This window comes from Acinonyx jubatus, chromosome B3, assembly GCF_027475565.1.
Source record: "Acinonyx jubatus isolate Ajub_Pintada_27869175 chromosome B3, VMU_Ajub_asm_v1.0, whole genome shotgun sequence".
Classification (NCBI taxonomy): domain Eukaryota; kingdom Metazoa; phylum Chordata; class Mammalia; order Carnivora; family Felidae; genus Acinonyx; species Acinonyx jubatus.
Genome location: NC_069386.1, coordinates 6,322,038 through 6,336,111, shown reverse-complemented (window position 1 = coordinate 6,336,111; position 14,074 = coordinate 6,322,038). Strand labels below are relative to the sequence as shown.

At 43.8% G+C, this 14,074-nt stretch overlaps 1 protein-coding gene across 5 annotated transcripts in view; it reads left to right on the top strand.

The window, feature by feature from the left end:
• The window catches only part of FANCI (FA complementation group I), a 102,062-nt gene that overhangs the window by 83,733 nt on the left and 4,255 nt on the right, over positions 1 to 14,074 (top strand). For all 5 annotated transcript variants that reach the window (XM_053223568.1, XM_053223567.1, XM_053223566.1 and 2 more), the window contains exons 24-34: positions 160 to 339; positions 3,354 to 3,520; positions 3,886 to 3,962; positions 5,062 to 5,178; positions 7,433 to 7,484; positions 8,271 to 8,398; positions 8,497 to 8,565; positions 8,739 to 8,832; positions 9,128 to 9,315; positions 11,126 to 11,179; positions 11,258 to 11,317. In XM_053223568.1, the coding sequence (XP_053079543.1) occupies positions 160 to 339; positions 3,354 to 3,520; positions 3,886 to 3,962; positions 5,062 to 5,178; positions 7,433 to 7,484; positions 8,271 to 8,398; positions 8,497 to 8,565; positions 8,739 to 8,832; positions 9,128 to 9,315; positions 11,126 to 11,179; positions 11,258 to 11,317 (1,186 nt within the window). The remainder of the gene's footprint in view (positions 1 to 159; positions 340 to 3,353; positions 3,521 to 3,885; positions 3,963 to 5,061; positions 5,179 to 7,432; positions 7,485 to 8,270; positions 8,399 to 8,496; positions 8,566 to 8,738; positions 8,833 to 9,127; positions 9,316 to 11,125; positions 11,180 to 11,257; positions 11,318 to 14,074) is intronic.

The window sequence follows — 14,074 nt, the reverse complement described above, 5'->3', positions numbered from 1 at the left end:
TGGCCTGGGGTACCTGGGGTCTGTAAGTAAGAACTTGCTAGGTCCTGCTTTTCTGAATAGTCCCAGAAAACCTAATTCCAGATCCCAATAGCAGTAGGGAAATCTGTTTCTCTCTCTCTCTCTCTCTTTCTCTCTCTCTCTCTCTCTCTCTCTTTCTAGGGACAGTGCCCAAAGCCACGAAGAGAGCCTGTCGGTTCTAAGGTCCAACAATGAGTTTATGCGCTACGCAGTGAGTGTGGCTCTGCAGAAGGTACAGCAGCTAAAGGAAACAGGGCATGTGAGTGGCCCCGATGGCCAAAACCCAGAAAAGATCTTTCAGAACCTCTGTGATATAACTCGGTAAGTCACTCTCACCCTCAGAAACCTGTTCTATTTGCTGTGGAATCTCCAAGAGAGGAAACGGGGTGGGGATGAAGGCGGTTTGAAGTTGGATGCAGCCTAAGAGTGAAAGTGCAGTCACTAAGTATTTTTTCCTAGTCTTGCTTTAATGTGGAATGTTAGTTACATAGAAAATGTTCTTCTAATACTAGGAATAAAGAGGGATGTTGTAATGACTAAGTAGTTCTATCAAGTAGGCATTACAGCTTTAATGTACATGTAGCTAACAACAAAACACTAAAATTCTTTAAGCAAAAACCAATAGAACTGAAGGAGAAATAAGTAATTCATCCCCTCTTAGAAATCATTAGAGAATTGGTATTTAGAAAATCAGGAAGGACATAGAAGACTTAAGCCACATGATCATCCAGCTTGACTTAATGGGTATTTATATAATACTTAACAGTTTCAAAATGTACATTCTTTTCATGTGCACATGGTATATTTATCAAATGGACCATATTTTGGGCCATAAAATAAACTGAACAAATTTTTAAAATAGAACTCTGTATGTTCTCTGAGCACAGTAGAATTAAACAAGGAAGTGGTAACAAATATTTTTAATTTTTTTAATATGTTTTTTAAATGGCTGGATTATCCTTGTATATTCAGAAATGAAATGCATTTCTGAATAATCCATACTCAAGGAGGAGGAAGTAAAAAATCAGAAAATGTCTTGAACAGAATGAAAATGAACACACTACATTTCATAATTTGTATGATCCAGCTAATGCGGTTTTAGGTAGAAATTTGTAACCGTCAGTGGTTACGTTAGGAAAAAAATAGCACATCTCTAAGCTCCCATGTTAAGAAAATAAAAAAAGAAAAACAGATTAAAGTGGAAGTAAGAAGGAAGTAATAAAGACAAAGTAGAACCATTGAAAACAGGAACAAATCATAGAGAAGGGATGAAGCCTGAAGCTGGATCTTTGAGGTCAGTAAATGCAATAAATCTTAGCCAGACTGGTGAGGAAAACAGAGAAGACCCAAATCACAAATATCAGATATGAGGAACAGGAGATGATCACTGCTGACTCTACAGACAGTAAACATTGATAATGGTAGAAGGCTAACAACTTTATGCCAGTAAACTGGATTACATAAATGAAATGGACAAATCTTTTGAAATCAGGAAGAAATAGATAACTTGAATAATCCTGTGACTGTGAAAGAAATTGAGGGGGCACCTGGGTGGCTCAGTTGATAAAGCGTCTGACTCTTGATTTTGGCTCACATCATGATCTCGTTCATGGTTGGGGAGTTCAAGCTGACAGCGTGGAGCATGCCTGGAATATTCTCTTTCTCTCTCCCTCTCTGCCTCCCTTTCTTTCTCTCTCTCTCTCTCTCTCTCTCTCTCTCTCTCAAATAAACTTTATCCAAAAAAAGAAATTGAGGGGTATCTGACTGGCTTAGAAGAGCATGGGAGTCTTGATCTTGGGGTTGTGAGTTTGAGCCCCCATGTTAAGGATGGAGGTAATTTAAAAATAAAATCTTTAAAAGAAAAAGAAACTGAATTTGTGGTTCAAAATTTTCCCTCAAAGAGAACTCCGTAACTAGATGTCCTTACTGGTGAATTCTACCAAACATTTAAGAGAGAAATAATAACAATTTATGCAAACTCTTCCAGAAAATAGGAGAGAATAAATATGTCCTGATTCATTTTATGAGGCCAGCATTACCTAATGCCAAACTCAGACATGGTAAGAAAATTACTGACCAATTTCCCATTTGAATGTAGATGTAAAAAATATCAGCAAGTTAAACCTAACAATTTGTAACGAACATGATGTAATTAAGTGGAATTTTTCTCAGGAATGCAAAGTTGGCTCAAAATGTGTAAATCAGGGGGCGCCTGGATGGTTCAGTAGGATAAATATCTGGCTCTTGATTTTAGCTCAGGTCATGATCTCACAGTTTGTGGGTTTGAGCCCCAAACACTGTGCCCTGATAACAGAGCCTGCTTGGGATTCTCTTTCCCTCTTTCCCTCCCCGACTTGTACCTGCTCTCTCAAAATAAATGAATAAACTTTATTAAAAAAAATTGTGTATCAGTCAATACAGTTCATATCAACAGACTAAAGGAAAACACTGTATAGTCATCTCAACACATGCAGAAAATTAAACAAATTTGTGATAAAATCTCTCAGCAAACTAGGAATAAAAGAGAACTTTAGTAATCTGATAAAGGGAATCCACAATACCTACAGTCAATACCATACTTAATGATTAAGGACTGAATGTCCCCTGCCCGGTGCTCTCACTGCTGCTGTTCAGCATCTAGCCAGTGCAGTAAGGCAGGAAAAAGAAAGAAAAGGCATCCAGATTGGGAAGGAAGAAATAACTGTGTGTACAAGGACATTATAATCGTCTACATAAAAAACTCCAAATTCCAAACTATACAGCAACATAGGTGAATCGAGGGAAGTATATGTTACATTAAGAGAGCTAGACTCAAGGGGTGCCTGGGTGGCTCAGTCGGTTGAGCGTCCAACTTCAGCTCAGGTCATGATCTCACAGTCCATGAGTTCGAGCCTCGCATCAGGCTCTGTGCTGACAGCTCAGAGCCTGGAGCCTGCTTCTGATTCTGTGTCTCCCTTTCTCTCTGCCCCTAACCCACTCATGCTCTGTCTCTCTCTGTCTCAAAAATAAATAAAAACATTTTTTAAAAAATTTAAGAGAGCTAGACTCAGCTACATATGAGTGCTACCATTTTTGTATGTTATTTTGTAAATAGTGAAACCATAGGGATAAGGAATCAGATCAGTGAGTGCTTGGAAAATCAGGAGGAGAGAACTGGCTTACAGAGGAGCCTAGGGGAACTTTTGGGATGATGAAAACGTCTTGATTGTGGGGATAGATGCACACCAATAGAAGTTTGTTAAAATGCATTGAACTGTACATGTATAGGATGTGAATTTTACAGCATATAAATTTACCTTGGTGAACCTGACACTAATCACTTTTCCTATTTTCAGGGTCTTAATTTGGAGATACACTTCCATTCCTACCTCAGTGGAAGATTCGGGAAAGAAAGAGAAAGGCAAGAGCATCTCCCTGCTGTGCTTGGAGGGCTTACAGAAGATCTTCAGTGCCGTGCAGCAGTTCTTTCAGCCCAAGATCCAGCACTTTCTCAGGGCTCTCGGTGGGCATTTCAATTTTGATAAATTGGCTTGATCTAGGTTTCTCTTTCTTAACCAAACCTCTTGTGATTCTATTTGTTAACCTACCAGAGGACACCTGAGAGCAGCCCTAATGTGGCTAAGGAGTGACATCTAGTGGATTCAGAATTGGCGTTTACTGGATTTTAACACGTAACCACAAATAGTGACTGGAAATTGAAAGATAGTATTAACAAATGGCAGAATGTTAGGAATATATTTAAATCTGCCCCTAGACTTTTTTTTTTTTTTTTTTTGGCTTTCTAAAAATTTAACTTCATATCAAAAGGCCAAAAAAGTGTAATAGTAAGTCCATTTCAGAGAAGATAGCGATCTTTTCCTTTCCTAGATGCCACAGGTGAGGAGGGAGAGGAGGTGGAAGGCAGTGTCACTCACAGAGCAGCGTTCCAGATCCGGCAGTTTCAGGTGAGAAGCCTTGGCAGGTTGCCCTGCTTGCCTGAGGGCTCCTGCAGGGGGGCTCCTGCAGGGGGACTGTTAGCTGGGCCACCTGTGGGTGGAGCGGGCAGTGAGCAAGGAGGGCACGATTTCTTCTGGGTCACCATCCAGGCAACAGGACATAGCTCTACTCAGTGGAAGGTCATGCATTTAAGAGGATTCTGGGGAGGACAGGTGTGAAGCCACCCCAGCCTATAGCATTTGTTGCCTCCAAGAATCACTGTTAGAATTGACATGAAGAGATTGACTATTAAGGTAGAGAAGTTACATCTTTGATTCGTGTCCATGTATAGGTTGATTTTGTCACACATTGAAGCCTTAGTTGTATGTTTTTTTTTAATTTTATTTTTGGGGGAGAGAGAGAGACAGAGCATGAGTGGGGGAGGGACAGAGAGAGAGAGAGACAGAATCTGAAGCAGGCTCCAGGCTCAGCTGTCAGCACAGAGCCTGACGCGGGGCTCGAACCCATGAACCGCAAGATCATGACCTGAGCCAAAGTCTGGCGCTTAACCAGCTGAGCCACCAAGGCATCCTTTGAAGCCTTAATTTCTAACCACAGTATTAAAGTTCCTACTCTGTGCCAGGGACTGTTTCAGGTGCTGGGAATATAGCAGGAAAACAAAAGAAACAAAATTCCTTGGGGAGTTTACACTGAGCGAGGAAACAAGACAAAACGGAGAGTATTTCGGGTGGTGAGAGAGGAACAGGGCAGAGGAAACAAGGAAGAAGGTGTGTGGAATGCTGGGCTTGGGCCATGGTCTAAATGTGAGGTCGGTGGATGGGCCTCTGGAAGTTATGAACCACCCAAAGTTGGGTGCACTGTTCATTCCTGGGCAGGGTGTTAGAGGAGAAGGAGTTCATAGTTTTCAGGGGAACCCTCAGATTTGTGGTCCGTAATGGGGCAGAAAACTACCTGTTTGATCCAGGCCTATTTTCAGATTTTGTCCTCTTGGAATTTTGGTAGCATTGAATCCTTTCTTCCCCAGCCTTAGGAATCTCTGGCTAGAGGGCTCTTCTCCATGATAGGAATATATCTGCTGATTTTTCCACATGTGCTTTCCTTTCCCAGAGGTCCTTGTTGAATTTACTTAGCAGCCAAGAGGAAGACTTTAATGGCAAAGAAGCCCTCCTGCTGGTCACTGTTCTCTCCAACTTGTCCAAGCTGCTGGAGCCATCCTCCCCTCAGGTAGAGAGAGGTGCTGCTTAGTCCCACCCAGCATGCATCCCTCAGAGGCAGGGAGTACAGTTGACCCTTGAATAGCACAGGTTTGAACTATGTGGATTCAAAGTACAGTTCATAAGTGCAGTCCAGTACTATAAATGTATCATTTTCTCCTGGTGATCTCCTTAATAAGCTTTTCTTTGCTCTAGCTTTATTGTAAAAGTATAGTGTATAATACATATAATGTACAAAATAAACGATAATAGACCGTTGATGTAACATAGGTTTCTGGTCAACAGTCGGCTATTCATAGTTACATTTCTGGGAAGTCAGAAGCTCTACGTGGATTTTTGACTATGCAGGGGGTCAGTGTCCCTAACCCCTGCACTGTTCGACGATCAACTGTATTGTATATATCTACATGTCCTCTTTTTTTAATTAATTATTTTAAAAGAGCACTTGTGAGAGGGGAAGGGGCAGAGAGAGAGGGAGAGAGGCCAAGCAGGCTCCACGCTCAGCATGGAGCCCAACCTCAGGCTCAGTCCCATGACCATGAGATCATGACCTGAGCCAAAATCAATAGTCGGACACTTAACTGACTGAGCCATCCAGGAACCTCTAAATGTCCTCTTTAAATCTTATTTTTAAATAATATAAGATAATATATTTAATTATGCTCCTGAGTCAGTATAAGATCTGGAAAATGTTCCCTTTCCTACATACTGTGTCTTCCATAACATAATTATAATGCAGCCATATAGGGCAAGAACATACTGCTTTCTTTTTTGGCCATTGCCCTTGACCCTTGTCAGCAGTAAGCACTATAGAAAAAAAAAACAAAAAACCTTGTTTATCTTTGGTGACTTCAACATTTTTCGCTTGTTTTTACTTGCTCTTGGTGTTCCCTCTTTTCTAAGATAAAAGCATACTAATTATGAAGGTGGCTCAATTGTGCAGTTGACTTTTCAGCAAGGTTGGCTGGTACCGAGTCCAGCTCCTAGCTGGTACCAAGTCCCTCTTTCTAGCTCCTCACGTCGTCCTGCTGCCAGGCCACTCACCCCCTTCACTGTCTGATGCTGCTGCAGCGAACAGAGCACCAGGAGAGAAAGTGTCAGGGAGTGGGGCAGGGGGGACATTTGCAGGAAATAATTGGATTTGGAAAGGCCCATGTGTACAGAAAAATGCTTTAATTCAAAAATCATCACCCACCCACCCCCATCATTTCAGATAATCTCTAAATATTTTTAAATTTGAGTGGGTAATAAAGTCCTATGATTTGAAAACTGGAAATTATAAGAAGACCCAATGAACGGTCTCCCTCCTGTCCTCCTCCACCTGTTCTGTTCTTTTCCCCAAATAAGTAATGTTTTTTAGTTTCTGAAGTATCCTTCAAGAGTTGCTTTATTCCTGTGGAAGCAAATATGAATGTAGATTTTTATTCTCAGCCCTGTCTGTCTTCACACAAAAGCTTGTTCTGCATCCAGCTTATTACATTTCCCGCAGTGTTCTGGAGACCTTTTTATACCCGTTGACAGAGATCTTTCAGAATTAGCATCAATTTATTTTTTACCTCCACAGATCAAAATTTGAGTTTTGAGTTTTTCCTGGTCATTTTGCACTTCAGTATACCGAATGCCAGTGCCTTTGTGGCTGAAAACCTATTCAGGGAACTGCCAGAGCAGCAGGCAAGCTTGAGTTTGTGTGTGGCATCTCAGGACCCTGCTATCCCAAGACCTTAAGCCTCCTCTGCTTATCTAAGAAAACTGCATCTGGTTGTTTGCCTCTTCTTCCTTTCTTTCCCCTACTGCCTTCTGACCTCCTTTGGCCTCTTGGCTCCCAGAAGCTAATTCTGCTGTCTTTATGGCCAGGATCTTATTCTCCTGCATCTCTCCATTAGACTGATATTCTTAAAGATGTCTCAAGTGTGGAAAGAATGAGGCATTTGGGAAGGGGGAAAAAGGGTGCATTAGTCCTCGACCATGGTGGTAGGGGTAGAGGAAGCTCAGGGGTGTAAGAGTCCAGACCTCAGGACCTTTGGTCCTTAATGAGAGTACAGACTGAGGATTAAGTCATATGTTTATTATATTATGGGAGAAGAATCACTAATTCTTATAATTTTAGACATTTTTATGCTGTTCTTAGTAGATTATCACTTTAGATCCAGGCACATGTTTTGGCAGCTGATGAGATTTGGAAAGGTCTAGACTCCTCCAGTCTGACAGCACCTAGGTCTGTTTTGTCTGTTGGCATGTTTCTTTAATATCTGAATAATCTCTAGTTTGTGCAGATGTTATCCTGGACATCCAAGATTTGCAAGGAAAACAGCCAGGGTAAGTTTCCTTTCTTGTTCCTTTTAAGCTTTATATAAAATCATCTTTACCAAAGATACTGCGTTTTAAAAAGGAAAGGTACTTATTACACAGTCACCAGAGTAACCAGACTGAGATGGATCCACAGTACCGAGTACTGGTAAGAATGCGGCACAGTCAGCCCTCTCATCCGCCGCTGGTGGAGGTCTGCGTTTGACGTAGCCGCTTGGGAAGCTGTTGGGCAGTATCTGATTACAGTCCAGCAGTCCCACTCCTGGATCCTCACAGCAGTGCTATTTTAATAGGCGGAAACAAACCCACTTGTCTGTCAGCGTGGAGTGGATAAAGGAATGGCCGTGTGCACGCACACAAACTACCAACACATAACGTGCAGGAATTGCACAAACATGATGGTGAACAGAAGAAACCAGAGTACTTACAGAGTACTTACTGCTTGGTTCCATTTACATAAAGTTCAAAATCGGACAAAACTAGATGTGATGGTAGAAATCAGGACAGCCAGTTCCTTGCTGGGGCAAGTGAGGTAGGAGGGGAGTTTCTGGGGTGCTGGGAACATTCTGTTTCTTGATCCGGGTGCTAGTTATACAGCGATAGTGACTGCCTAATGATAGGAAACCTCTCCCTTCTTTGGGCCCATGGACAAGTGTGCCTTGGTGGGAGAGCTGCCCTGGATGGGCTGTGCGCAGCACTGCGGTATCATACATGGCAAGCCACGTTTCTGGGTAGGCACGCCATCCCCTAAAGACTGGGTTATAATTATCAATTTTCTCTCCTTCCCACTCTTAGAGGATGCCTCGTTTTGTAAGGGCTTGATGAATTTGCTCTTCAGCCTCCATGTTTTGTATAAGAGTCCTGTCATCCTGCTGCGTGACTTGTCCCAGGACATCCATGGGCATCTCGGAGACATAGACGAGGTACTGTAGCGAGCCTTCGCTTATGGCACCCTGAGTGGGGATCGCGACTGGGGGACAGCTTTACTGCCATTGTATCTCCCCTGTGTTTGCCTCCTCAGGATGTAGAGATGGAGAAAACAAATCACTTTGCGATGGTGAATTTGAGAACAGCTGCTCCTACTGTTTGTGTAAGTGTGGATCCCCAAGCCATGGGAAATAGTCTTATCGTTCCTTCCATTTTATTCCATGTGAAGAGTAAATTGTAGTGGCTCGTGTCCTGAGGCCTGTAACCCTGCCTGCAGGTGGCTGTGGTTGCTGTGTTCCACCAGTGAGCCACACCGGACATTCTTTGCTTTCACAGTTACTTGTTCTGAGTCAGGCTGAGAAAGTCCTAGAAGAAGTGGACTGGCTGATCACCAAGCTTAAGGGACAAGTGAGCCAAGAAATGTTATCAGGTAAGATTCGTTCAGGATGGCATTTCAAGAATAGTGAAAAGAGTCCACCAAAATCCAGATTGACTGTTGTGTAAAAGGGCAGCTTGATTCGTTTGTTGGTTTGAGCCGGATTTCCAGCATGATGGAAAAAGTAGACCGTAGTGTGGCTACTGATTCACTCTGCATGATGAATTACATGCTCGTTGTCCCTACGGACTTCCCGTTTGATGGTGGTTAGTTGATTTCTAAATTTCCTTCACTTAAACTGGAAAATAAGGTCAGTGGGTCTGAATGTGTCAATTTCATTTCCCTTTAGAAGAGGCCTCTTCTCAGGCAACCCTACCAAATCATCCTATCGAGAAAGCCATCATCATGCAGCTGGGAACTCTGCTTACATTTTTCCACGAGCTGGTGCAGACAGCCCTGCCATCAGGCAGCTGTGTGGACATCTTGTTAAAGGACCTTTGCAAAATGTACACCATCCTCACAGCACTTGTCAGATATGTGAGTATCAGAGAGGTGACCAGAGCCACTCCCACCGTGCTGCCCCAGCCAGCCCAAGACTAGGCCAGGGCAGCAGCTCACTGCTGTGGAGGCCTCTGTACAGAGCTCTTTTTGCTTATTTCCGTGCAACTCGTGGTTTGATTCTGGTTTGGTCAGTAGGTGGCAGGTGTCTCCATAATGGGCCAGGAAGAAACAGTTGATGACATTAATTCTAAATCTCCTTTAGAGGCTCTTATTTTTTGGCATGTAGGTATGTGACCCCTAATTGAGAATTATGCCCCCTTCGAATGCCTTCTAAGACTTAATCTAAACTACAGCTAGAGAATTCAGTCCGATTCCTTATTGCACACAAATTATCAAACCAGTCTGGGCACTAAAGAGGTGTTTATTCCTTCTCTCCTTCCATTAGCAAGTAGGTGTTAAATGCCTTACGGGTACTTGGGTCAGGTCAGGTACTTGGGTAGGAGAAAGGTAATTTTTTTAAATGCAAGGCATAGTCTGCCCTAAGTGTAAGTTAATGCTCCTTATGCTTAATCTGTTAACAGAGAACTCTTTTCTTGCACTTGGAATATTTTGGTCCTCAGCAAACATTCGGAAGGTGGTAGGAACTGAGTGATTTAGTTTTGATTCTAGCAGTGATCCGTATTAAATATTTAGAAAGGTGTAGACAATCCAAGAAAGATGGTAGACCCCCACGTGGCGTCCCCAAACAGCAGTGCAGCCATCTCTGAGAAGGTGCAGATCTGGCCATGTGGTGTGGCTCCTACACTTCTGTAGTGGAAATGCTGAAAGCTTCTTCTCTCTGTTGGCATTTTTTTAACGTTTGTTTATTTTTGAGAGCATGCATGTGCAGGCGGGGGAGGGGCCGGGGGGGGGGGTTGTGTGCAGAGAATCCCAAGCAGGCTCCATGCTAACAGCACAGAGCCCGATGTGGGAGTCAAACCCACGAACCATGAGATCATGACCCGAGCTGGAGTCAGTCTGGTCCCTCAACCGACTGAGCCACCCAGCTGCCCCTTTATTGGCAGTTTAAAGAAAAATTTTTTTTAATGCTTGTATTCCTTTTTGAAGGAGAGAGAGACAGTGTGAGTGAAGAAGGGGCAGAGAGAGAGGGAGACACAGAATCTGAAGTAGGCTTCAATTAAGACTCTGAGCTGTCAGCATGGAGCCCACCATGGGGCTCAAACTCACAAACGGTGAGATCATGACCTGAGCCAAAGTCAGACACTTAACCAACTGAGCCACCCAGGTACCTCTGTTGGCATTTTTAAAAGGAAAAACAGCAAAGTCATTGCTTTTTAGATGTAGGGACCATCAGCCTGAAGGATTTAAAAAAAAATTTTTTTTTTTTAACATTTATTTATTTTTGAGACAGAGAGAGACAGAGCATGAACGGGGAAGGGTCAGAGAGAGGGAGACACAGAATCTGAAACAGGCTCCAGGCTCTGAGCTGTCAGCATAGAGCCCGACGCAGGGCTCGAACTCACAGACCGCGAGATCATGACCTGAGGTGAAGTCGGCCACTTAACCAACTGAGCCACCCAGGCGCCCCAGCCTGAAGGATTTTTAAAGCAGTAAGCTGAGCAAGTCGGAAATAGAAACCCTTCATTGCCTGTTGTCTGGGGGGCTCAGGAGTCTTGAGGAAGAGACAAAGGAGAGCTTGTGTCTAGGCTTCTCTGTGAATAGGGTGGCTTGTTTTCTTTCCCATCTCGTCAGCAGTGAGCCCCACTCCCTTAGCCCACTGAGTCACGTGGAGGTGTCTGGGAACATTGCTAGAGGATGTAAACTAAATCTGGAAATTTTTGGTTAGTATCTCCAGGTGTGTCAGAGCTCCAGAGGAATTCCAAAAAATATGGAAAAGCTGGTGAGTTGCAAATTCCTTTCCTAGGAATGGGGAAGCATTTTATTCTTACAGTTACATTGGTTTTCTCTTTTGCTTCAGGTAAAACTGTCCGGTTCTCATCTGACTCCCCTGTGCTATTCTTTCATTTCTTACATTCAGGTAAGTGGTTCAGAGTCAGTACCAAAATAGATCTTCCAGTAAGAAAGGACTTCCTGTGTCCCCATGGGACCGCTTGATCATGTGAGCCAAGTGTATATGAAGTTTCTTCCCTACTTACCGTAAGCCAAAGGTGACTGCCCCTTTGGGATCAAGCCAAGGCTTCAGGTCTTCATTTATACAAAGAAAAAAAAGTCTTACTTAATTTGGAGCAGGGAAGGAATATGCATGCTTGGGCTGTGACTTGGTTCATTTCTAGGTGATTCTAAATCCATGACATCAGCCGTCCTTTAGTGTGTGAGTGAGCACGTAAAGGGCTGAGATCAGTGCAGTGTATTTGGGAACAGCAGCCCTTTCAGGGAGGCAGAGGGCATATGGGCTGTTCCTGTCATTTGCTCAGACCCCTTTCTTTCTTCTCTTTCTAAATTAAAGTGATGGGCTCTTTCAAGATTTGGAGACATTTTAAATGTCATTTGGCAGCAGATACCATCAGGTTCTTATAATACTTGAGTCACTGTTAACTGTTGGCTTACACCAGGGATTGGCCGGCTCTGCATTTTTGGCCTCTCTTGAGCCGGATAATTCCTTGATGTGGGGCCTCTTGCATGCATTCTGGGATATTGAGCAGCATCCCTGGCCTCCACCTTCCAGATGCCAGTAGCAGCCTCCCAGTTGTGACAACCAAAAATGTCTCTAGAAATTGCCAAATGTCCCAAAGGGGCACTGAAGACCCAGTGTCTCTGGAGGCCGCTTAGTCACTAAAGTTCAAAGTATTGCAGGGCAGTTCCTGATCTTCAAGGAGTCCAGCAGATGTTCACTAACGGGTCAGTTCAAGCAATGGACTGTGACTGCTTTCATAGTGAAGCCCTACTTGTTTTCTCCCTCTGCATTGTGCACAGGCACATCTTGCATCGGTAACTGCTTCGTTATGGGTATCGGGGGTGCTTCCTCCCCTTCCCTTGTGAATCAGTGACTGAGCAGTCTGTCATCTGCGTTTGGCCAGAAAAGTTCTGAATAGTGTGCTGATAGCTGAGGTTCTCTGTCCCCTGGCCTTTGTGCCAGGCTCGTGCTATGGGTCAGGTCTTCTGTCTGGCCACAGCTTATGACCTGCTCTCACCAAGCTGTTTCTTCTGGCCGTCTCCTGGGACCTCGCCTGCATGCTTGCTCAAAACTGTTCACATAGGTGCCAGCTTGTCAGACACCTCTCTTGTCCAGATATAGGATGTGTCCCTCTATGCCTCAGTTCAGGTTCTGAGTTCCCCATCTCCTCCAGTAAGGCCACATCTCACAAAGTATGCGGTATAGACCGAGTCCTCAAAACAAACAAGGATTCTGTGAGAAGTACTTGTACATATTCCTTATCTTAGACAATCGTGGTACCTGTTCGCATGTTAAAGTTGCTGAGAGGTCCAACAATAATTAAATACGTTCAGTAGTTTAAAATCTATTCAAGATCTTCTGCTTTTTTAATAACAAGTGTTAACTGTTTGTCAGAATGGCAGTCCAAAGACGGCTTGGGAACCAGTGCTCTAAGACCATATTCGTTTTATTGGAGCAGCAGACATGCAGAGAAGCCTTCCCTGGCTTGCAGCCTGGCCTGATGTAGTGTGGAACTCTCCTCACGCTTTGCCTCATTCGTTCTCACTACACCTGTGGTCAGTAGTTAACCCCAGATAGATTAGAGGTAAATGCAAAGAACAGAACTAGTTCAGAGGCAGACTTGAACCCAGATAGTTTGAATCTACAACAAGGGCCAGCAAACTTCTGTAGAAGGCTACGTAGTAAATGTTTCAGGTTTGGCAGACCACGGTCAGAGCTGACTCTGGCTTTACAGACAGGAGCAGCCATAGACTGTATACAAATGAATGTGACCATGGGGTTTTTTTTGTTGTTGTTGTTGTTTTAATATTTATTTATTTATTTTGAGAGAGAGAAGGAGGGAGGGAGGGAGGGAGGGAGAGAGAGAATCCCAAGCAGGCTCCATGCTCAGTGCGAAGTCTCACACAGGGCTCGATCCCACAAACCAGGAGATTATAACCTGAGCCAAAATCGGGAGCCGGTCACTTACCCACATTCGGGGCACCTGGGTGGCTCAGTTGGTTATGTTCTAATGAGACTTCATTTTCAGAAACAAGCCGTGGTCTGGTCTTGGCCTATGGGCTGTAGTTTGCCAATCCCTCCTCCAGAATCACACCTGATGTTTGTTGTCATGTAAAGTATTGGAGGGTTTTGCATATGTTTCTGACCCATTTCCCCCACCCACCCACAAACCAATTTATGTGTTCTCAGGGTGTTTTCCCCCTTCCCCATCTGTATTTGACTTAAAGCCTGACAAGTCAGCTGATCCACAGGCAGACATTTTTCCCTGTGAGATGTATTTAATGAGCAACCCTGGGCAAAAAGTGTATGGCTCCATTAATTCCAGCTCTTATCTAGAAAGCAGCATTGCATTTGCCACGTCTTTCAGAGAGCTGTTTATTCTCTTACATCCTCATCTCTTTTCCCCACAGCCTTGGATCTCAATGAGAAGAAAGCAGTGCAAACCAGTAATTCAAAACCCTTAAGCATGCTGCTCAGAACATGTACCTTTACATGGTGCCTCTTCTGGCTGTAATTTCAGTCCTTCCTAAATCAGCAGGAATGGGCAGTGGACAGGATCCCATCTTGGGTACCACCTCTAGAAAGACCCCTTGCTTCCCACTTGGTCACATGGGTTCGATCTATGGCTGTTTCCCTGCCACTTTCTTAAAAGGGCTTCAC